The 24,146-nt window shown below is 41.7% G+C and overlaps 1 protein-coding gene across 3 annotated transcripts in view; it reads left to right on the top strand.

Moving 5' to 3' along the window:
* The first annotated feature begins 29 nt into the window (after positions 1-29).
* Positions 30-24,146, top strand: part of Trps1 (transcriptional repressor GATA binding 1) — a 243,022-nt gene continuing 218,905 nt past the window's right edge. For 2 of the 3 annotated variants that reach the window (XM_012517450.2, XM_023703780.1), the window contains exon 1: positions 30-488. Coding sequence is in view for 1 of the 3 variants with exons in the window: in XM_023703782.1 (XP_023559550.1) it covers positions 1,153-1,162 (10 nt within the window). In the remaining 2 variants the exon portion in view is untranslated. Of the gene's footprint in view, positions 489-1,082; positions 1,163-24,146 lie in introns of those variants that run through there. The other variant, XM_023703782.1, reaches the window with a different exon arrangement.

The raw sequence follows: 24,146 nt of genomic DNA, 5'->3' as shown, positions 1-24,146 counted from the left end.
CGCTTTAAGGCGCTGGTCGGGGTGGCGCTCTCCTCCGCGAAGGCTCCTTTGATATTAATAGTGTTGGTGTCTTGAAACTGACGTCATGCGCCGAGACGGAGGTCCTGACAAGCGATAACATTTCTGATAAAGCCCCGATCTCGCTGCCAGCGCCGGCCGCCTCCTTTTGGGGCGCTGATCGTTCGGGGCTGCAGACCTCGCGTCCTCTCCGATCGCGCTCTCGCCTTGTGATTTATTATTTTTTTTAAACAAAACCCAGCCCCCCCGCGTCCCTCCCCCGCCGACCCGGCTCGTCCTCGCTGTTTCCTTTCCTTTCTCGCGCTCTCTTTTCCCCGAGGGGGCAGGGCCGGGGGGGGGGGCAGGAAAAGACCTTTTCTCCCCAATAATCCAAGATCAACTCCGCGGACCACAGAGGACGGTTCATGGCTCTGGCCGCCGCGCCACCATCTTCCGGACTGGCGAGGGTGTTCGTGACGATTGATCAACAGGTAAGGAGGGGAAACCGGGTCGGGACCGGACCGGTACCGGGACCCGGGCCGCGCGACGCCGGCGCTGCGCCCGCGCGGGTGCGCAGAATGTGGGCGATCGCGGCGAGCGGGGAGCCCTGGGAATTAAAAGTGACTTTCTTGAAAGAAAAAAAAAAAAAAAAGCCCTGAGCACAGAGGGAGACGAGGGAGTGTGTGTGTGTGTGTGTGTGTGTGTGTGTGTGTGTGTGCAGAAAGCAAAGCGCAGCCTTCTCGGGTTTCACATGCATTTTCTTTCTTCCTTTTTTGCGCGTGATTTCTTTCTTTCTTCCCTGCGCCCCCGTCCCCCCACCCTCCGTCCCACCCCCTCACCCGCTCTCTCCGCCTGGGTTAGGGTGCTGGGGTCCCGGGCATCGGAACCCTTGCAAACCGGCGACTTGCAACTGGCTGCAGTAGCCCCTTGGAGTCAGTGAGGGTCAAGTTCAGCCGCCGGGGAAGAGGAAAAACAAATCCCCGTTGGCCAAAAAAAGAAGTTTCAGGCCGGTGCCCCCCTCCTCGCTGTCTGCGCGCCGGCGAGCGCGACTCCCCTCGGGCTCAGGCAGGAGCTGGGATTCTCGGGGCCCCGCCGCCGCGGCCGCGCGAGTTTTCTGGGGGCTCCTGGCGAGCAGGGAGCACGCTGCGCAGCGGCATGCACAGGAGTAAGTCGGGCGAACTTGAAAGGGTCGGGAGGGTCCCTCCAGAGGGAGAGCCCTGCGTGGGGTGCCCTAAGTGCGAAAAACTGCACCACGCTGGCTCTGGCTCGGAAGAGTTTGCAAAGCCTGGCTTGAAACTTTTGTGTTTTTTCTTTCCCCGTAAAGGCCCAGCTGGACTGCGGGAGGAGGGTGTCGCATCCGCTGGTGCACCCTCGTCCCAGCGGGTCGGGGCAGCCCGGTGGCTCTGGGGTCGGTGCCATGTGGCAGGGCCTTGCAGTCGGGCGCTTCCGTGGGGGCAGAAAAGGGCAGGCGTCCTCTGCGCCACTGTGGATGCCCGTGTGTCGCATGGGCCTGGGACCCTGGCGGGTGACTAAGCGCCGGACAGCGGTGGGACAGCCCGGAGGAGAGGCGCTGTGCCTACCCTCTAGTTCCTGTTTGGGCTGTAGACTCCAAAATGCTTCTTCGAAGAGGCCAAGGCAAACACCATAGTCTCTCCAAATAACTCCAGGATTATAGGACCCCATGAATAATTTGAGGGTGAGGCCTAGGTGGGGGCTGTTTGAAGTGCAAAGCTGTTTTCTGTGGCAGGGAGCTCCTTTTCTTCTCTCTCTCTCTCCCCCCTTCTTTTTTGGTTAATACCTGTGTGAGATGGTGGTGTTTTCCTCTTTCCCAGGGGAAGCGAGTTACTATTTTATGGCCCTAGGACTGACTCTAAAGCAACTGACGTTCCTGGGCTGAAGGATTGGTGGGGTTTCAGTAGGGAAATCTTGGACTTACTGGACAGTAGGACCTGCTTTACTGCCTCCCCTATCTTTTTAGGCCTCAACACTGATACATTGAAAGTTTTTTATTTTTATTTTTTGAGTAAGAGCCATGCATCTTAAGGTTGAGTCAAAATTATGCTAGGATATTCATCCTTATCCTATTTTGGAAAATCCCGGCTAGAGTTGCACCAAGGTAAGTGAAGTTGAGCAGCAGAGTGGGGAATTAATTGAATGTGAGACAAGTTGGGCCGATTTCATACAACTTTTGTAGATGCACAAACTTCTATAAAGGCACCAGGTGAATAGGAAAGCGCCAGGGAGAAATAGTAAGAAGAAAGGCAGAATGCAGACAGGGCCCGAGACAGAATTATAAAGAAATGATTATGGTAGGCCGGGTTGCTGCCTACAAGTTGATTGCGTAAAGCATAACTGAAACAGGCAACTTGCAAAGTCTTCCGAGACCTCCAGCTCTGAAGTTAAAATCTATGGATCACATTGGCATCGCGTTACTCTCTTGCTGTAGGAAAAGTTGATCATTTAGAAAAGAATGCCTGAGTCACAAATGCCAAGGACAGGACAGCCAGGGAAGCAGCGCAGAGTGGGAAGCCAGTTCTTGACGTGGACAAAATGAGAAAGAAAGTTTCTGAGCTCAGCTGCTGTGAGGTTTGTAACAAGTTGCTCATTTTCTAAGGAGGTTCCCAGTTACTACCCCAGGTCGTGTTCAAAGGGAGAGGACCTAAAATAATTGCGCGGCCTTTATTTATTTTTTTTTTATTTTCCCCCCTTTCCTTAAGTATGTTAGGGTTGTGAAAAAATACAGGGTTTGCTTGGGAGGTTAAGGGTTTCCTGTAAGTTGTGATACTGACAGGGCAGTCTGGAAATGATACCAAGGTTTTGAAGGTTTCTTTCTTTCTTTTTTTTAACCTTTAAGTGAAAGTTTATTAATGACCTGGTGAATCTTAACAAGTCAAACATGTAGCTGTTAGCGATTATTTTTCCTTAGAGTTCTTAACTTCCTTTTAAAGGTGTTCTCTTTGATAAAAACATCTCCATTCAGTTACATAGACAGGGCCAGTCGTGTGCTAAAGTTGAACGATGATTTCTGGATATTAATAATGTGAAAATAAAACCTCCGAAGAGAAAACAGTTAGGATGCCAGCGTCCTGATTTGATTTGTACAAGTACAGACCATTCTGGAGCTTCATTAATAAGGTGCTGGCAAAGTATAATTTACCTGCAGTGAGCTGATGTTTATGGGTGCCTCATGTATCTGTTATATGTTAGATTGTATGTGTGTCGAATACTTTTACACACGTAATAACTAAGTCTGACACTTCAAATAAATGGTGGAACACAGCAAATGCCTTCTGGAAAGTTTGTCACGCCTCTGAATTTTAGATGCGGTTGGTATCCTGACTGCTGTGTATAGTTTGCTCTTTGTCTCTTAAACGTAGCAGTGAAGGTAAGGAAGAAAGTGGCTTAGCATGTGAGGAATCTGAGCTTAGTATTTTGATGGCTAATATTTTAAATGACTTTAAGATGTTTGTCTGTTTTCTTGCTTAGAAAACAGCTTGGAATCCAAATCAGTGTGCTGGTCAGCGAGTTACGTATGCCTTACTATATCTGTGGTATTAGTTTTGCTTTTCTTTTAAAGTTGTGTGTGATTCGAGAGTTTGCTCTGATTTTCACAGTATAGGTCTCTGTATGCGTAAGGAGGTCTTCATTCCGGGGACAACCTTCAAGTCATGGAAGGAAGTGTATCTGAAACAGCTGATTTTAAGCTCTTAGTATGTCAGTGCTGTTGCTATTTATTATAATGGACTCTATTCAGAGATAAAAGCAACGCTTTTCTATTAATGGTCTCTATGTTTTACTAAATCAAAGGCTATTAGATTTTAAGAAACTTTTGTCATACCTTGTTTGTTGAAGTAAGTAAAGATTATTAAAAGTTTTTCAGCACATTGCAGCAAGTTGTTTTTGAACTAGAAGTCTGAGTTTCAAACTGGGATGAATATTGGTAACATGTTTCCACTGTTTTTAGTAATACATATGTTTAACAATTATTTTTGTTTATTTCAATGTCACAGCACTGCTATTGTGTGTAGAAAAAAATAGTTTTTAGGAACGTTTATGGGCAAGTGTCTATATTGGACTTAAAGGGAAAATTATTATTTTTGCCATAAATGATACACTTAAAGCGACTGGCTCACATTAGAACATCCTTACGAAGAGATTCTCTGGTGCGCAAAATGAAGCCATTCATTCAGGAGACAGACAGCTTTCCACTTGGTATTTGCCTTTGCTTAATTTAGTTTCTGCGAGAGGGCTGGTGTGGTCGTCTACATCTGTGTTTTGGCAGGAGTAGAAAACTATAACCTCAGACAGTTCTTGTCCCAAACACTGGGACTCACAAGTTGCAATCAATTTGATAAAAACAGTCAAGTTGTATGGACTTATTTTCCGTTGTTCATCCTGGGTCCAGTTTTCAGGTAACAGGTTTTTTTTCCTTCTTCCTCTTCTGGTGGCTGTGACCAGTAATGCCATGCATAACTAGTCCTCAGTCTTGTTTGTACATTCATCTTCCTAATTTATTGGTGATTGAAATTTGGGGAAATTAATACCAGTACATGTAGATTTGGATTTACTTTGGTTGCTTGTCTGTGGGATGACTCAGTGTGTTTTTCAATATAGAAAAAGAAGTAGATTCTTTGTTACTGTACAGTTATGATTTATGGGATATCAGGATCTCCCTTCCAGTAGGCTCTGAAGAGGATCTTCTATCCTGTAGTATTTGCCAAGTAGAAAGTTAATCTAATTTTTAAAGGCACCTGTAATAGCCATGTTAAAAAAAAGCATTTTATAATTATTTATGTTTTAAAACTTGGGGCAGTTTAAAAATAATTGTCAAACTCATTTGTCTCCTAAAAGCATTAAGCAGTCAATTAAAGTAAATACGCTGAAATACTGAGTATGGTTTTATACTACTGTCCGGGAGTAAATAGTGCTACTGAGGAACACTAACTACTTTTAAGGGTTTGTTCTTGAATATAAGTGGGTCCAAACCATTTGTTTACTGATAGGCGATATTCTGTTATGTCTGATCTTCATAAATAATTTTCTTCAGTGTTAACATTATGGTCACTTTCTGTGTTGTCCTGTTACTCAAAGGCTCTGACATGTCTCAGAACTGAATTTCTTAGTCTTTGGTTTACTTCTCTGATGGGGCAGTCGTGTGGAACTTCACTCAGGATAGAAAAGGATCTTTGAGTATAAGAAATCTCATCTCCTGAGTTTGCAGGAGGATGTGTGGGTGAACATTTGAGCTCACCTCAGTGCCGTAGGTGAGGCCTGACTCCTGTCTGCAGCTCGAGAGTCTATAATACCAGACAATACCAGACGTATCTACTTTTTGTCACCCAACTCTTTGCTTTCAAAAGCACAGACCCAAGTGGCAAAAACAAAAACAAAGATAAAATTATTTGTTGCCCGTCCCAGTGTGAAGCCTCATTGGAAATCATTTTCTAAATCAAGGCTATAATTGAGATAAAAAAAAAATTAAAACACCGCAAAGCAGACGATACGGTTGTTGTTTTTAAGTACGTTTCATAAAAAATAATAAAAAGCATTTAATTTTTAAAATGTTTCTAGCTCTTTAAAAACGTGCAGTAAATACTTTACAAGTGGCTAGACACCTTCCCTGGTGGCTTAGTTTATACAAATAGAAACTTTCTCTCCTACTCTTTCTCTTTCTTGTTTTCTTTAAACCAACTGACGTAATGCCAAACTTTGCTTTAAAAGAACAGACAGAAGTAATTGGTAGCTTTTAACTTTTAATAATGTTCTGGATTGGTTTTAGTGGCCAAAATGCCATTTTTTTAGAAAAAGAAAAAAGCTCAAGTAAGAACGGGCTTGTGGCCCGAGGAAGGAAGGCTCTGTTGATGTAGTTATTTTTATTCTTGTTTTTCAATCTGTTATTAAAAATCTTTCTTGCTGAGCACTGCTGGATTTCTCCAATTGCTTCCGTGATGGCTGGTGCATTTCAGGTTACTGGTAACTTAAACAGTTTTGGGGTTCGGGGGAGAGTGGGTTTTTGCATTGCCTTCTTCCTTTCTTATTTGTGGGGAAAAAAAAATCAGTTTTTGTTTCCACCAAAGATTAATTAATTAAGGTAATCAATGCAGACAGGTCAGTGGATATGTTTATATAAAGAATGCCACACCTGTTAGCAGCAGACTAAAATGTGGAAGTTTAATTGTGACATTAATCATTTTTATGTGCTGAAGAAGGAAAATAGATGAAACTTTACCAAAATGCATTTTGAGATTGAAAATATTTTATGGTCAGGGTGTTTCTCCTGGAGGTTTTTTTTTTTCTCCTTACAGTTTCACATGATAATTTTGTAGCCTTATTTATCACATAGAAATTTTAATTTCTTTCTTTTTATTTGCTTCACTGTTATTTTCTCTGTTTCTGCCTTGAACAGGCAAACAGAGCTTTACTCATCTGGTGGTGATGATTGACGAGGGACAAATTTAGAGGCTGGGGAGCAGGAAGATCTTTTTAGGGGGCAGAGAGATTTGTGCCAGTATTTTCTTCCTTAGGGGAAGGGACTCCACCCAGAATCAGGGCCCTCAGCCCTTGGGTGGATTAGAGCTCCGTCTCCACATTTCTGATGTGAATCATTGCTAGGTAGCCTTAAATTTTAAGGTTACATGTTATGGACTTTGCTTTTCATCCCAAACTCATTCCTATGAAATTCTTTTTTTTTTTTTTTATAGAGTATACTTAAGAACTAATACGTACAGAAAACAAGTGTCCCACAGAGCAGGGGTAAAGTCTCTATGATAATGATAATTGTGAACGGCGTTCTGGATAGTCGAGACCCTGGGAGTGTTCTGTTTAAAACTTTGACAGTTCTGATTTACTTTGTGTGTTTCTCAGTTGTTCGGACATTGATTCAAATCCCAGGTATTCCTCCCTTGTTAATTTAAGGATTTGTCAGGGGAAAAGCTGGAAGAATGTCTGCTCTCGCTACACTCCAGCATCTCGGAACTCTCTGGGAGTAACTCTTGATTTGTTTCAGTTTTTACAAAGTTTTCAGACATAAATTTCAAGAGCTCCTGGGGTCTGCCACTAGATGTTTATTTCTCCAATGTTAATTTGTTACTTGAAAACTGAAGGGAAGGTGAAAAATAGTGTAGGAAGCCAGAAAAAGAAAGCCAGGGAGATGATTGGAGGTATAGACCCTAAAAATCAGCAGCCTGCGCACTGCTGGGCGATGGCGTGGGGTGGGGGGATTTGTGGAAGACGATACAAAAAAAAAAAAAAAAAAAAAAGAATCCGTCAGTTGCGCATTTCATCCCCTCCCCTTAAGGTTTACTTAAACAATATGTTTCAGTTTTGCCTCCAACCATTCCGGACCACCTCCACTGCTGGGAGCCAGAGCTATCTTGCCTCCTGGCAGCTGACGGGTGACCCTTTCTGTTTGCATAATGAACAGCAGTGTGGTTTGAACAAAGGTAATATATTTTGGTTTGTGTAATATTTGGGTAGGGAGGAGTGGGGTCCCTCTCCTAGGAGCTGGATTGCAGCCGTGTCAATGCCTGCAGTGGCTTGAAGCAGTCACGCCGGCTGTATTGTGTTTAGATGATTGCGGGTGCACGTGCCGTGTGGTCCCTGTAGGTGGGTTTTATGGACGGAATGTAGGTGGTGATGTGGATACGCACATCTTGGTGGTGGGACTTAGTATACACGGCTTGCTGGTGGGACTTAGTATGCTAAGCCATGAACTCTACTCTTAGTGTGAACCTTTGAAGGAGCTACAGAACCTATTTTATAAAGTCTGGAAGTCTGTAGGATGGGATTGAAACATGACGATCTTGATCCTAATACTTAGATCTTCTGAATTTACTAATAGATTTGAAAAAAAAATCCCTGTAAATCAAAGTGCCTCTCTTCAGTATATTTGAAGAAGTGCTTCTGAGATCATTTGTAGGAGTCCCACTGCTATAGGTCCAAGCACTGAGGTGGCAGCCTTGTTTCTGAAGAGGTGGTTTGAGGGGCTAACACTGGGTCATTTACAGTTCCCTAAGCCCCAAACAGTATGTAGAAATACTGTGGAACTTGGTGAAGACTCCGTGCTAGGATTCACACGCATTTTTCCCTAGGGTGATGGATTCAGTGTGTCACCCAAGTGTGATGCTATTTACTGGGCTTGTAATACTGGTTTGGAGGGTTGCTGTGTGTCCTTTCTCATCAGGAGCACCACACAACAACTGTGGTCGCTAGGTGATCGACACAGTCGGAGTAGGCCTGGAACATGTTCCAGGTACTTTTAAGTCAATCAGAAGTTAGCATATATTCAATTATTTAACACTTGAATAAACAAATGAGTCACTGTCTTGTCTTGTGTGGTAGATGGTGTTAGGACAGAGTTAGGAGTGCCCGCAGTTTAATTTTTTGTTTGTTTTTCTCTAATTCGAAGAGAGCATAGTTCTCTTATTTGCATTAATAAGTGCTTTATCTGTTAATTTGTATTCATGAGAGTGAATGATAGAGTAGTATGACTAACAAATATTTATATTATCTAATGTATATTACTCACGCTTTGAAAGCTTTAATATTATTGTGGGACTAAATTGAGTAGTCTGATGACCAGGAACGAACTCCATATGGGCTGAGTACAGCCGCTGCGTGAGCAGGAAAATACCGCAGATATAGAAAACCAGGGATGAGAAGGATTTCCCCTCAGAGCCGTTTTACTTCCAGAATTTGAACAGACTGCATGAAGTTACAAGTCAGTGAAGATTTCTACGATAGCATGTGTTTCTTGCTTGGACGGTGCAGTGTGGCTTTCTGTGAGTTCCTGCGAAGTGCTATTTCAGTTTCTCCACATATTTATATAGGAACTCAGCTCTATCTATAAATAGTGTAAATACATGCGGCAGGAGTTAATTGTGGTGCTTTATTGCCCTTATATGATACAGAAGGGTGAAGCATTACTCATCTAGGTTTAGCTTTTTCTCTTTTCTTTCTCTGGGCACAAGTGCAGACAGTGAGCATGTGACTTCATAATGGCTAAGCGTGCACATGTACATGCACGGAATTGTCTCCTCGTACAGTTTCTGTGTCATTGTATGCTACGCAAAAGTTTAAGATACTGCATATTTTTAGAAATGGTAGTAGTCTTTGTAATACCTGTGTAAGTGTCTTAGCTTAGTTATAATGTTGATAGTGAAATGACAGCGAGATTGCAAGGCAAATGAAAAGCCACACTCTGCCTGCTCTGGTGGTGTCATCCTCCTCAGTGTTAGCCCTGGAAGTGCAGAAATAAGTACATCGGCCCATTTGTCTCTCAGCGCTATTGAGTGGTTCTAAAAGAGAAGTGTTCCAAAAAGGGGTGAGGACATTTGCTTTTGCTTCGTTTTTGATGCCATGAAATGTTTTTTGACAGAACCTAGCTCATTTTTCTTGAGAGCAGTTAATTGGCAAAAGTTAAGGTTGGTCTTTCATGTGTGTTATGGACATAAATTATAGAAAGGGCCCAAGTTTTCTCAGTACAGATTAGTCTCCTTATGGAAAAGATGAATCATTTTTTATCAGTTATTTTTTGATGTACCTTTGAGTCAGGTCTCTTCTGTATTTGGCTGCTGAATTTCTGTATTAAATAAGAGTTAAAGTAGAAGTGAAAGGCCATATATGATTTACCAGTGAATGTGTGCTTCTTCTGAAGATCATTGTAAAATCTGCTTCTTAGTTCCGTGGACTTAGGGAAGTTTTAGAAAAGAAGTTAGACACAAGTGGCCCACTTAAGCAGTTACATGGTAGCATAGGAAGTCATAAGAAGTGTTATTTTCTGGAATTTGTAATCAAACAGTTAAGAGGAATTTCTTCTGCATGTTAGAATCATATTTTTGAGTGTAAGAGGTAGTAAAGTAGTGTAAGGATGCCATCTAAATCTTAATTACAATTAGGTGTTTATTGTGTTCTCTGTCCTAACCTTTTTATTCTGCTTTTAAGTGTCCTATTCTTAAGAGGATTTATGATGTTGAGAGAATGCCCTAGTTAAGTATGATATATTTTACATTTTCTTCATATTTTGATGAGCTGTAAGCAGGAAGCTGTCACTCAAAAGATTTTCAGCTAATAGTAAAAATCATAATACATGCGTATCTGTGGGTATAATGTTGTGCATTTGGTCCAAATTTAACCTTTTAGTGTTATACATGTTTGCTTGTATTTTTGTCCATATATCATGCACCTTTTATTCTGAGAATAATTCAGTATGTAGCTTATAGTTAACAGTTAATATATATGTGTATATGTGTGTATATATGTATATATGTATATATAATCTGTTTTTTTTTTTGCACTCCTTTAATATCTTGAAGTGTCATTATAATAATAAAATTTAAAAGCTATGTTAATAATGATTAGGAATGGCGTACCCAAAGCAGATACTAGTTCTAAGTATATTTTTCTTTTATTTTTCTCATTTCAATCCTTTAAACATATCTACCCATATATGTAGGTGCATATACAACTGTATTTGAAAGAAAGAGGAGTCGGACACTGTACAGGCAGTGATAAAGTCAAGCACTAGTTGCACATGGCTTTATTCTTTTCTGTAGTTCTGACATAGGAAACTTGGACCTCTTCGCCTGTGGTCTTTGGGAATTTTAGATACCCTCCCCCGGGTCACACTCATAGTTCCGGGCTTGGCGTGACAGAAAGCATTTTCCTTGCTGCGCTTCTGCTGAGCTTACTGTGCTGCCTTGCTTCAGGAGTGGAAGGGACTGAGTTAATTTGGCCTTTGAAAGTGCAACCAGAATTCTTCCTCTGCAAATCCTCTGGATGGTTTTCAGAAGAGTAAACAGAGCGCATGGGCTGTGTGATGTCGTTGATTTTAGGATAGTAAAGAAAATTATGCTGAGACTAAGCATGCTTCCTCTGGATTATTCTGCCATGGCTTATTACCATTTTTTTCTTTTACTTTTTTTCCCCTCCTCATTTGAGATCTTATATTTCAGTTTCTGGAGGAATAAGGGTTTACTCTTTTCGTGGTAAAATGTGCCAGCTGTAGGATTTTTATGGACATTTCTTGATAATATTTATATTTTCGGGGCAGTGGTATAAGATGTGGAAAAAGATTATGTGCAGTGAAATAATAATTTGATTTTATTGTTTGCTGTTGAGCTGGCCTTTGCTACTCTACTTCTATGAGGAGATGCATTTAATGAAATTAAATAAAGTTGTGGTATAATTTGGAAACAATTATAAGCACCAACTGTGACACATTTCTGGCTAAAAGATTAAGGCAATTTTAGTTACTCAGTACTTCCACCTAGCTCTGGATTCCAAGTCCATAAGTATGAGTTGGACCACTTCATCATGAATGATACTTGAAATACATGTTATCTGGATGTAGTAAAGAAGAATACTTAAAAAATGTGCACCATCAGAATGTTTTAGGTTTGTGAGAAAGAGAACGTGAAGTATCACGTTGGCAACACTTTGAGGTCTCTAGTAAAGGGTTTTCCATGTTCTTTATAGTCTGTACACTCAATCACATCAAGCGCAAGCTGCTCAGCACATTAGTGCTTGGGCCTGGGCTGGTGCAGCAAGTGATTGCGTTTGCATCAGAGTTGAAGGAGTCACGGAAACTGGAATAGTAGCTGCCTACCAGGATACATCTAAGGTTTGGAATTGGCCACTGATTTTTAAGAGCTGTGACATCTCTCTCATAATATGTAGAAATACTCTGTGGTCACCTTTTATAAAAGCCAGTGCTATATTTCATGTCTGTGAAAATACAGCAGTGACTGTTTGCTTTTTTCTTTCTTTCTTTTTTTTTTTTTTGTTTTGTCTCCAAGCAGAGGAAACTGACAGTTTTATGTTTTAAGTGCCGAAAGTCGTTCCTGGCCAAGCAGTGCGAGACTTAATCACTGGGATGTTCACTAGAATTTTTATCTTTAGGAGTTTTTGAGTTTTTTAAAAAGTGAAATATGCGTCCACTATTTCCAAATTGACATCCTTCGTTCTGGATTGGTTATAGAAAAATGTTTTACAAATTGGCCTGCGTTGTTTGAAGTTTGTTCATTTTGAAATAGTTTTGGTTGTTGTTTTGTTTGAAATTGAAGCTTTTTATAAAGGAGAAAAATGTTCCATGTTTTCAAAGTTTTCTTATTACAGAATGCTTTTATTTCTCATAAAAATACAGATTAATTTTGCATGTTTTCTTTTGTCATCCTTGCAGAAACTGATGTGTACGATCGCCAGCAATCACTGCCCCACCTTAGTAGCATATTTTGGTCATTTCTAAGAAGTACCTCTAGGGAGAAATCCTCTTGTGTGTGTGATTTTCACACTTACTTTTACTTCAAATAAGAATGGTTTGGGAAAATCCCGTAATTCTTCTTTGTAATTAATTAAAAATTCTGAATGATATTAAACAATGTGGCATTTAAACATTTCTCAGTAACGCCTTACATAAGTGTACTTAAAATTTGATTGAAGAAAAATAAATTAAAAAAACCTTAGCCAGGGTTGAATTCAGTGGTGTTGTCCAAATTTAATAGCAAAAAAAAAAAAAAAAAAAAAAATACCCTTAACATGTATGATTAAAATTAAGTCTCTTAAAAAAAAATGTCTCTATATAGAGGTTTTTGTGTAAAACTTTAGTGCAAAAATATTTTAGTATAAAAAATTTGCTGTGTCATTTTTTGCCTTCTTTCTCCTCTAATGGTGGCTAAATTGGTTGACATTATCAAGCTATATAATATGTAAAATAAATAAGGCTGCTACCATACAGAAGTGATAGCTCTGCTTGTGTACGTGAAAGATATCTGAAAGGTATGAAAGTATTCTCATTTGGAATGAAAGCATTAGGCCTCAGAGAAGTGGATGCCAGATCATAAACTTAGCATCCCTAAGCCCTCCCCACACTGTCCCTGAAAAGAGAAATTGGCTTCCGCAGAGCACCTCTCCTCTTGGGATGGGGTGTACTTCACAGTAGTTGCATGTCTCCACTGGTAGAAATGGGAGCGCTGCACGCAGCCACCTCTCTGTCCCCTGTGATGTCTAGCAGATGTTTCACCAAAGCTTTTGGTCCTTTGCAATCCCAGTACTGTGTGGAGCTAGGACAGTGGGATGCTTCTGAACCACATTTAGTGGGCTCCTTCGGAAGTACATTTTAGAAAGTGTACCCATTTGGAATATGATAGAGGAGCCAGCTCAGTGTGTGCAGATTTAATTTAAAACTTCTTCATATAGATAAATGAAAATCCAACAGATTCTTCTACCTTTTCCAAATATAGAGGGATAGGAAGCTCACTTCCGTCAAGGGTATGGTAGACATACTTGGTCTACTTAACTTTGAAAAGAGATGACCCTTTAAAAATATTAGCAAACTTCCTGAACCTGACATAATGTATGTTTTATCTCATTAGGTAAAGAAACTCATGCCCAAAAGGAAATACACAGAAGAATAAATTAAATCCCCTGAGATTAGATGCAAATGAAGTGGAGTAGTTCTAGGATTCCGCTCTGAACCCTGACTTCCAGTTCCTTTTCCTGTATGTGCAAACCTATATTGTCCTGCTTCCCATCGAAGGACCAAATAGGAATTCAGGCTTGAGATTCTTTTAAAAGTTTTTTGTGGAGAAGTAGACCCAGGCAAGTGAAAACCTTCAATCTGCTTTTCAGGTTTGCCTTGTGTCTCTCACTTTGCCCTTAATTCAGCTGTAATCGGAGTAAATATCAGGTCCTATTTTCTTTTGAGTAGTGGATAATAGCCATCAGTTTGGTTCACAAAAGAGAAAAACCAAAGATAAAAAGTTAAATGACTTTCATCAGTTTGGATAGAGAACCAAACCAGTGCTTGGTCGACATCTTACTTTAAGTAAAACACTAGATAATTCAGTGTTTGTGGAGGAAATCTGCTGAATATTTAATATTCATTAATCTTTATTTTTATACTGCAGACAGGGGAATAGAATTGCCATTAATTGATATGGAGTGAAAAGTTGCTGATCATATGATGGCCTATTTATCATTACCTTATGAAGATATGGGAATCAAATGTTAGTGTAGAAATTATCCAGGAAGGTTCAAAACTTTTGCAGAAAACTTAAGTTTTACGTTTCTTTCAGACATCCTAGTGATAACCTCTTCGGAGTCACTGATATAAAATATAGTTTGTATTAAAAGATCGGTTGTAACATGGTTATTAATATGAAGCTGGTTTGTATTATTTTTCTCACTTCAGTTTAAAATACTTAAAACATTCATCTATACAGGGACTAATTTTTTTTTGAAGTGGTTCATTTGTGAGTTTTTTTTTTTTTTTTTTTTTAAATTGTACTTTCCTTTGTTCATGGTTGTGGGCTCTTTGGTAGGTTGAAAGTGATAAAATCTGGAGATTCAGACTGAAATGTGCAATTAGTTAATAAAACATGCTTGAGAACCATTCATGGCATATTACATAAACTTTTCAGCATTTATGAAAACAAATGAAAGAGAGAATAATACAAAAACTTCATTTATTTTAAATGTTTTTCCTATTCGTCTTGTCTTTTGAATGATATATTTCAACTACAAATGAAGCTGAAATTTTTAAATATAAATTTCATGCTTTCACTTTTCTTTTTTGAATTTTTCCATTTTCTACTTTTAGCTGTGGTCCCTAACTGCAGTGAATGGCTGTAATTAGTTTCTTTTTTATTTTAATTAAGCTAATTTTATTCATTTACTTTATTGCATCGGGAAGACAGATTTCCCTGTTTTAGACTTCTGAGCACTCTTACTTAAGAGTCCTCCTTTCTTTCAGTCCTAATAGTAAAATTGTGTAAACTGAAGGCAAATGCAGCCCTTACCCCACATAAACGAAATGCCCAGTTTAAGATCCTAGTGAAACAGTTGTTTGCATTTCTAGTTTTTTAAAAGATTGAAGTGAATCCCATGCAGTGAGACTTTGAACTGGGCTTTTCTGTGTTCTAACCAAGGGTTGCTGCAGAAGAGACCTCAAAGAGCGGGGTTGTCAGGCCCTAGGAATTGATTGGTCCAGGGTCTGTGGTGGGAGCTTGATCCCAGGTGTGAGGGGAGGACTCCGTGCGTACGTCTGCGAGGGGAGGACTCCGTGCGTACGTCTGCGAGGGGAGGACTCCATGCGTGCGTCTGTGTACTTTTTTTTTTTTTTTTTGGTCTGTTCACCAGAGGCTACGTTGGTTTTTCTTCTTCCTTTTTCCACTTTGGTTTTGTTTCCTTGGTATTTCTTCAGGTGAAATACTCTCATGAAGAGTTTGTGAAGGCATTCCTTTGAAATGCAACACATCGCTTGTGGAAAATCATCATATTCCTTTGGCTAGAAATTGTCAATTAAATTAGGACGAATGATTGAAATGTTGTTCTGAAATGGGTGAAAGAGTTATCCTGACCCAGATTCTGGTTCTCCCAGAACACGTTTCTTGGTGCTGTGGGCGTATTGTTTGAAAAAAAGGATGAAGATGTTCATTCTTATTACATAGCTATCGAGGTTTCTCTTCTCTTCCTGTTATTTCTGCTGACTTTATTTTTCATTTCTGCTGAGAATTATAATTTAAATCCTAATGCACACCTGATGACTATGGATGCCTACCTAGTCCGAGGCTTTCTTTCCTTGACTTTTAAGAGATTGGAACCTTCCTATTTTCTCTAGTAATGGAAATGAAAATAATGCTGTATGACTCTTGTTCTGTATATTTATCAGAAAATACTTTGTTTGTTGTCTTTGAAAAGAGAGAGGGCCTCTACAGTATCATAGGTTTAAATAATATGAGTTTTTGTATTTTATAGTTTCTTTTCACTTATTAAGAGCTTTGCTTTCCTGATTTAGATACAGTTTACTTCTCTTGAATCACAGTTAGGTTCATGAATTCCCCTTTTTTAGGCAAGCATTCTTCCAACATGCTTTCGACGGCTTTGTACTTGTTTTCACCACACATTTGTGAACAAAAATGAGATGTTTTATAGAATGTAGTTACATGGTGTCATCCCCTGTCCACGTGGATTATAATCCAATTGTAGCATTCATTGGTTATCCTTGAATACAGAACAGTCCAGAATCACTTTGCTAGATATCTTATTGGCTAGTGAAGCTGAGAGATAGGTTAGTGTTGTGAGTTCTGGATGGATTTTAGATAATAACCAATGATTATTGACTGTTAATGCTCCTTCGGCAGCCTGGAGAAGTTAAAACAGGGTGAAGGTTAAGACCAAGTGAAGAACTGTGTCGCATTTATTTCCAGGTGGATTTCATCTTGCAGGTGGTATGGTAGAAAGTCAAAGGGCTGCCCTTTGGGATTTAGTAATCAGAATATTTCTAAGTCAGATATGGAATCCATTTCTTTTTTCCAGATAAACCTAGAGCAGATATAAAATATAACTTCAGAGTGCAGAAAGTACCGAATGGCTGAATCTGGTATTATTTCATGTGAGTCTCCCTTTCTCCAGTGCATGGAATCTGCCAAGATTCCACTGTTTGTTGACACTGCTGTACCAGAATCACCAGTGGCTTGGTGGAAGCCAACTCCCCATGGCCTTTCCATTTGATTGGATCTCTCAGATGACTGGATGCGGCCGACCATTCTCGGGAGTGTCTCTCCTGGCTCGGCTTCCTGGCAGCGCCTCTTTGCCATGCCATTTCTAGTCTGCCCTGCGCAGTCCTTGCAATATCTGGGCTTTTCTTTGAGGAGTTTATGCTTTCAGATTTTGATCTCAGTGAAATAGTTCCATCTTTAGAACTAACACGGTTCTGGGTTGCAGTGCCCTGCCTGCCTTCCATCCCATCGGTTCTTGTGTACTACTTTGGTGGTCGGGACTTTGCAATTCGTGCTCAGTTTGCCAGTTCCACAGCATGTATTCTGTTCTTGATGGGGAGCCTTCTTCTTCTTCTTCTTCTTCTTCATGCTCTTCTTTCTTTAAAGAAGTCTTTTTATCTGACATGAACTGTAGGTTCTATGTCCTCATCTCACTGTTGTCTTCTGTACTCCTTCCTGAAGGCTTCCACCCAGTCATTCAGATTTAAACCTTCCTTCCTGAGGCTCCCATTAATTTGTGGCTGTAGCATAGAGCATACCAGAATGCACTTGACATTACAAGCTTTTATCCAACTCGCTCATACCCAACTCATTTTTTGTTCTCTTAACAAATGCTTTGGGCCTAGGAGTTTCTTAAAGGGCTGCATGACATTGGCATCAGTGAAACGGGCATTGGGAAGCTCCAGTGCATGGGAAAACCATAGGCAAATGACAGCACAAGCTTCCTTTACTAGGAAGCACTCAAAGGTGCAAGAGAATAAATGATGTGTCCCAAAAACATGGAGGATAATGCCGTTAGGTAGGGCCCAAGTCACGGGCCAGAAATGCACACAGTTTCAGCGCCTGTATGTGGGATGTTTCGCAAACCGAATCTAGTGTCTTGCTGCCTGAGGACAGTGGCTTGTGAGCTGGAGTCCAGATGAGAGACCCTGTGAGTGGGTCCAGGGTTTGGTGCCTAGGGAGTAAGGACGAGGGATAGGAGGTCAGACAGCGACATGGACACATAAGACTTGTCAGCCATTAAGCAGAGCTACCAGTAGTGCCGCCCATATGTAGGGCTGTGAAGGACAGGGACTTCCCTTTGCTTTTTCACATGACCCTGATTTCTCAAGAGAGGCTTATAAAGTGCTAACTGCATGAGAGCTGCTGTGACATTTATCACCAAGGCAGAAGAACACCCGAGACTTCTGAACATTTGATTGTTACTCATTGGTTTTAAAAGCTAGGGACCAATTGTGGAGTATTTTTTCTTAGCCTTCTCTATGTAGTATTTTTCCTTTTTAAACTAAGAAAGTTTCTTTCATCTGCTAATTGAAAAGTTCCTTTACTTTAACATATGACTGTGTTAAATACTAAAATATTATTTTCAGCGGCTCTGCAAAATGAAGTCTTGCCATTTTTGTGTGTTTCCAAATCCGTATGATCATGGGTCCATGAAGGAGAAATCAAAGTGATCCATTGCATAAATTTCTTCCTTCTTTAAGACAGTCATTACTGGTAGGACTTGTACCTATCTATTTCTTTCCCCAAACCAAAACATTCCGAAGCTTCCTGGAAACCTTAGCTAATTGTATTCTTCAAGCACAGTTTTCTGATGTCGCTTTCCGTCCATCAACAACTGCGCCAGTGCTTTGAAGGAGAGGTTTGGGTTTTTAGAAGTAATGTGTGCCTGCATTTTGGATACTGTGTAAGTGATAGGAGAAAGAGTTTCACCGAGGAGTAAGTGCTAGTTAATAAGTAGGAGTTTAAACCGTCTGTACTTTTCCACAACCCAAGGGGCGCATACTTCTGGTGGAAAGTGAGTAGGCGAAATTTACTCCTGCTGTTCTGGTGGCCCTGATGGCTTAAAAATCTCTTTCTTGCCATTTCATAATCCCTGATGTGACCATCCAGCTCGCCTGTCTGCTAGCTGCAGAAATAGAGGAAGGAAATGTATGTTTTGGCTGCATGAAAATGTTCCTTATCGGCCTGTCTGGAGGAGTGGATGCTGATGAAGGTGCGTGGGCTTGCCAGCTGGACGGCATGTGTGCTGGGATAGTTTCCTGCCTGCTAAAGCCGTGTGGTGCCCTTTCATGATGGGAAGGAGGACGTTATTAAGTGTGTCGGGCTTCCTTTTCACTTGTGAGCATGAGGGAGCAGAGGGCACGTAGACTTTGCCCAAAGGCTGGACATACACTGCACAGGCATAGGCTCTGGGTAGTAACCACTCATCTAGTGCAGGTGCTGTGGCTTGCAGACCCCAGGTGAGCTGCGTTTGCAGGAGAAAGAAAGTGGATCAGGGCAGGAGCCTATTAGTGATCGCCTTGGGATGTGAACCACAGCTCAGAGTTGTGGAGCAGCCTGTAGGGGTCTTGTCCTCTTGTGTGTGCATTGTCTCCATCTGAGGGAGAAAGTGCTGTCACCTTCAGTTTATACAAAGGAAGGAACTTGGAAGGAGTTTAATAGATTGTCCAGGACACCACACATAGCAATAGCAGGTCAAAACCTAAAGTGGTGCAGTTTAAATTGGCTTTTCTCTACTGCCCAGTGATGTGGAATATTTTCCATGTATTTATTAGCCATTTGTCTTTTATCTCACTTTTGATTGAATCTTTTGTTTTGGGAGTGGGCCTGATTTTTTTTTTCCTTGAGTTCTTTGTGTGTTTATCAGTCCTCTGTCCAGGGGATCGCTGGCCCATTTTGCCCATTCTGTAGGATGTCTCTTTACTCTGGTGGAGTTTTCTTTACTGTGGAGAATCTTTTAAACGACAGGACCTCATTTGCTGATTCTTGCTGTTATTTCCCATGCAGTTGGGGTTCTGTTCCGAATGTCCTTGCAGCCCTCCGACGGTGGCCTAGCACCTTCTAGCTCAGCGATAGGGTTTCAGAGTAGGTTAGTGACACTGGCCCAGGCTGCTGCCCTCTTAGGCTCTTCATTCATTGCCAGGGCGCTAACTCCGTCACCGCTCTACAGAAGCCATCAGAAAACATTGGTAGCAATTCTGGAGGCATGCAGCCTACGTTCTTTGTGTAGCAATAGCTCCAATCTCTTGTAAAAGAAAAGAAAAATCGCTGAGTCTCAGCAGTTGCGGCCGGTTGGTTCCATTGCGGTGGAAGGCAGTGATCAGCAGTGGCGAAAGGGGAAGCTGTTGCGTGATGTGACGGGTGGGTGCTGTCCTCTGGATCCCCAGGGCTTGTGTCCTTAATGCACTTGCCTTTCTGGGCCACTGCTCCTCCGGATGGGGTCTCCCAGCTGACTCCTGAATGGCTTGTGGTGCCACGCAGACCTGAAAGAACGCATGCTTCAGGTTACGCTGAAAAAATAAAGATGTTTTAATTAGTTACTCTCCTGTTATCTCTCTTTCACCGGTTAGAAGTAAAAGCTGTGTTAGAGACATAGCATGCTTTAGTGGGTGGGTCAATTAGAAAATCGGAATCGAATGCCAAGACCAAATTTATTTTTCTTTTTTCCTATTTTTAAAGAAGTTTAAAAAACAATGAGAGACTCAGGGCAGGGGCGGAAACCGCGTTCCATTTTCTTTTCCAGGGCCCGCAGGCCGTGTCTGGGCCGTGGCTGTCACCGGGGAACAGCGGGCGCGGTCCCACGGGAGCCCCACGCTGCGTGCCCGCGGAGCGCCTGTCCTCGCTGCAGCCCTGCAGCTGCCTCCCCGCCCCCTGTGCTCCCCAGGATCGTCCCCTTCTCCAGGGCGACGCCCCTTCCGCCTCTGCACCTGGGATGGGGAACAGCGGGCGGGACAGGGACGGGAAGACCGCCGGGACGAGGCGTTCATGCATGAGAGAGCCGCGCGCCGACCCTCCCGCCGCCTGCCTGCGCCGAGTTCCTTCTCCCTCGCTTCTTTACCCACTGCTGCCTGCCGGGTCTCCGCGCCCTCCCTGGAAAATAATGCTTATCATTTGGTAACAGCGCTGGAGCCCCCGCCGGCTCGCGGCTCGCCCTGATTTGCGGGCGTCATCAGCGCCTGCGCCTCTTTGCAGAGCTGAGCCCCCCCTCGGCCCCCCAGCACCCTGCGAATGCAGGTCTCCTCCAGGTCCCTTCAGTTGCGAACCTGAAGGCACTCGCTGTCCCTGGATCCCTGTTGGAGCGTCTCCTTCCCAGCATGGTTGAGGTTGCTTTGAGGTTAACTCTTGGGAAGGGTGTCTTGCTAACCCCACGGTCATGGTTCCGCCTCCTCGAGGCCACCTCTCTTGAGGACACAGGGTGAAGCGCAGTAGCTGTGGTGGCGAGTCTGACGTGCTTACTGCCACAGGTACTCCGCGAGCATGGGCGTAATTGATGCGCCGAATTTGTCTTCCACTGCGGGGTTTGACCTTGAAGCTCCCTGAATACCTAGCGTTAGGTAGAGGAAAAAAAACAAAAACAAAAACAAAAAACTGGCCATTTTAACTTGTATTTGGCAGGGTTTATATACTGATGCTTTAGCTAATTTTAAAATTAAAAGCCATCAATAAGATAAGGAGAGTCCTAGCTTGCCCTTTACACTGCCACAGGTTAACTTTCTGGTATTGCAGGCCTGAAGTTGATGAGTTGGTTTCCTAAGACTGTTAACCTAGACATAGTTTAGAAGTAAAAGCATTTGTCTCTTGACTGTGTGGAGTGGTTCAGCCGAGCGTGTCTTTTTAATGTAACGTGTGTAAAAGAAGATCATGACCTTACGCTAAAAGACCAACAGCATTAATTATTAATATGCACTCCTCTGTCTTCAAGCTTCTAAATAATCGCTGTGTTAATACAGCGGTATTGATGCCAGCCCTGGAAAAGCTGGTTTTAATACACACACAGTGAAGACCTGGGCCCTCCGAGTGCAGAGTCGGGCCTGGCCCAGGCTGTGGCCCTGGTTTAGCACGTCAGGGGTCCTATATGCGCAGCACAATAGTTTCTGACCTTCTTAATTTTGTTTTGCTTTGCAGTTTTCTATAATTTGAACATGTTGGCTTCGCTCCAAGCTTATTTGTTCTCTAGCTATGCACAGTGGAAATTACAGTAGAGAATAGTCCGCCACCCCGCAAAGACGGGATTGGAGCTGCTGGTGTCCCTTGGGCAGTGGCCACGTTTGCCCTGGCTGGGTTGTGTAGTCACACTTGCGGGCAGGCTTCCGGGTGGTCTAGCCTTGTTAGTGTGCAGTTTTCTCTCCTGAAGAAGTCAGTAATCATATCTTGTCACAGATGGAGGGGAATCCATTGAGGGTCTGTAGAACAGGTTCTGGTGAACGCCATAAAGGCTGTGTGAATACTTTTCATGGTGCTAATACTTTTCAGCATTGTTCTGTTTCTACTCTTTTTTAATTTCCACGAAGTATTAACGATGAAGATGCTCCCTGGGCTGTTCAAAGTGATGTCTCTAAGCAGGAATAATTTTCAAAGTTTTACAGCTTTGAATCTTTTAGGTTACACACAGGGTGGAGGGAGCTAAGATGTCCAGCTACCAGCTGGAAGCGAAAGAATGGCACTGAACCTTGGCCAAAGCCTCCCTTGGCCTCTCGTGCTTGTGCTTGGTAGAATGCAGACCTGCACTCTTCACTCTCTTAATTTGAGTTTTTGTGGTACAAGATTTGCCCAAGAGCACCGAGTTCTAGGCTACTCTGAATTGTCAGAATTGTTGAAGGAAGAAATTTTTTGTTTCATATTGTCCACCTGTGCTTTATTCTTTTGGTCATTCATGACCTGTGCCTTCATTTTTAATTGTTTTGTGCTTGTAATCGTACCTAATTTTATTTATTTATTTATTTATTTATTTTAGGTACAGACCTCTGTTTTTTTTAAAAGTCCTAATTTTAATATATGCCTTTAAAAAGTGACTTTTTGATAGCCAAAGGTTTCCTCTCATTGCCTACTTTCTGTGTCGATTTCATGACTCTGCTTCCTCTTCTCTGAAATGAGTGTTACAGAATTCCCCCTCAGAATGAGTCTGTCCCGTTTGTCAGGAGGCTGTGGTACCTGCATCAGGACCCTTTCCGCAGAGCTGGTTTCTCAGGCACATCCTCTCGGGGTTCTCATGGGATACTTTAAAATGTATCTTTTCTTTCATAGGTAGGCTCTATGCTGTATGACCATAGATACTTGACTAATAAAAGGGACATTAGTACTCATGCCCCTAAAATAGCAAACAGAAGTTATGTGACTCCATAGTGATTTGGGGGTCTATTTTCCCGAAATCCGATTCTGAGATAACATTCAGAACCACACATCCTAAAATTCTGAGCTGAAGACTCTGAATTTTCAAGGTGTCTGTTTGTCCTCAACATCAGAGGTAAAACAATATTAAGAAAATACATCTGTGTAAGAAATAACAAAGTGATTAAATTAGTGGAGTTTTTTTCCATAGGTTGGATACTGAAAACTTGTTCCTAATAGTGACATAAAAATTTCATTTAATTTAAGTTTCTAGGGGAAGTTATAGTGAACCACTGGATTTTTTTTTTTTTTTAATTTGGTAGGAAAGATACCCTTAGCTGAGAGCATTAATTGTACATTTTTGTTGACAGGTCAGTGTTCTCAGACTATACCTGAATTACAAAATTTTGCAAGCTCCATAAAAAGCTTGTAGAGCTATTGATGAGGTGTCTAGAATTTCCAAGGTTTCAAATCATGGAAGAAGTTTTAGCATTTTTTTCCCATAATTTTCTTTTTCTTTTTTTTTTTTTTTTTTGGTACTAGGGATCAAACTCAGGACTTTGTGTTTGCCAGCTAGGCCCTTAAGCCACTGAGCTGTCCCCCCAGCCCTCTTTCAATAATTTTTAAAGTAAGCCTTTCAGGGTATCCAATGATACCAATTCTCAGAAAACTTCTCTGTCAAAGTTTAGACCTGTCCTCTCACTCTCCTTGAGCAGTGAGTGAGTCTGTAGGTTCATATGTGTATTTATGATGATGTATGTAGAGAGTATTCATTAATAAATAAACGGGTATTTGAAACAAGGCATACTTCTGTGTCTGAGGCTTGGAAATGAGGGGAACTGAAAATGCGGCTGTTCATCTGTGCATCACACTTGTTTTTCAGCATGGAGTTCCAGTCACTGGAAGCCATTTCTCTATGCTGGTAATGTGATATCCTGTTTTGAAATGCTTTCGTTGTGCTCTTTGTCATTCCGTGTGCCCCTAATGAGAGGCATGTGACAGTAGAGATTCCAGGTACAACCTGCGTTTGGTTCCTGTGCAGACCCTCTGCTCCTTTTTGGACAGTCTTTAACCTGGCACCCGCTAGTATATTTGCTAAAGCAGAGTTTTCTAAAACTCAACTGATGTCACATTTGAAGGCGCTGCCAAGAAACAAATGTGGCAGTTTCTAAATTTTGTGAAGCTGAAATCCCTGGTTACAAGAAAGAGTGCATGTCACAGATGAGTAGTTAGTAATGACTTCAGTTTAGCAGGAAAAGAGCAATTCCCATATGCTGATTCTAGGCTCATAACAAAGAATGTTATAGAAAGATTGCACTGTATTTAACAAACTGTGAGTTAATGTGACAATCCACTTTCTCATAATTTTTCAAAAATATTTTAACACAGAAAGCTCATTACAAATGAATTCAGACTGTTCTGTGCTGCAGGTCCTCACCCTTGAGGTAGGCAGTCACATTGTTTAAGTAAGTAAATTACTCCAGGATAAGTATTTATAAGGCCTGGGTAAATGAAATCTCACTGTCAAATGCAGAGCCCCAG

The sequence above is a fragment of the Octodon degus genome, unplaced genomic scaffold, assembly GCF_000260255.1.
Source record: "Octodon degus isolate 3935 unplaced genomic scaffold, OctDeg1.0 scaffold00179, whole genome shotgun sequence".
NCBI classification, from domain to species: domain Eukaryota; kingdom Metazoa; phylum Chordata; class Mammalia; order Rodentia; family Octodontidae; genus Octodon; species Octodon degus.
Note: the sequence above shows the minus strand (reverse complement) of the source record. Positions and strands in the feature narration are given on the sequence as shown.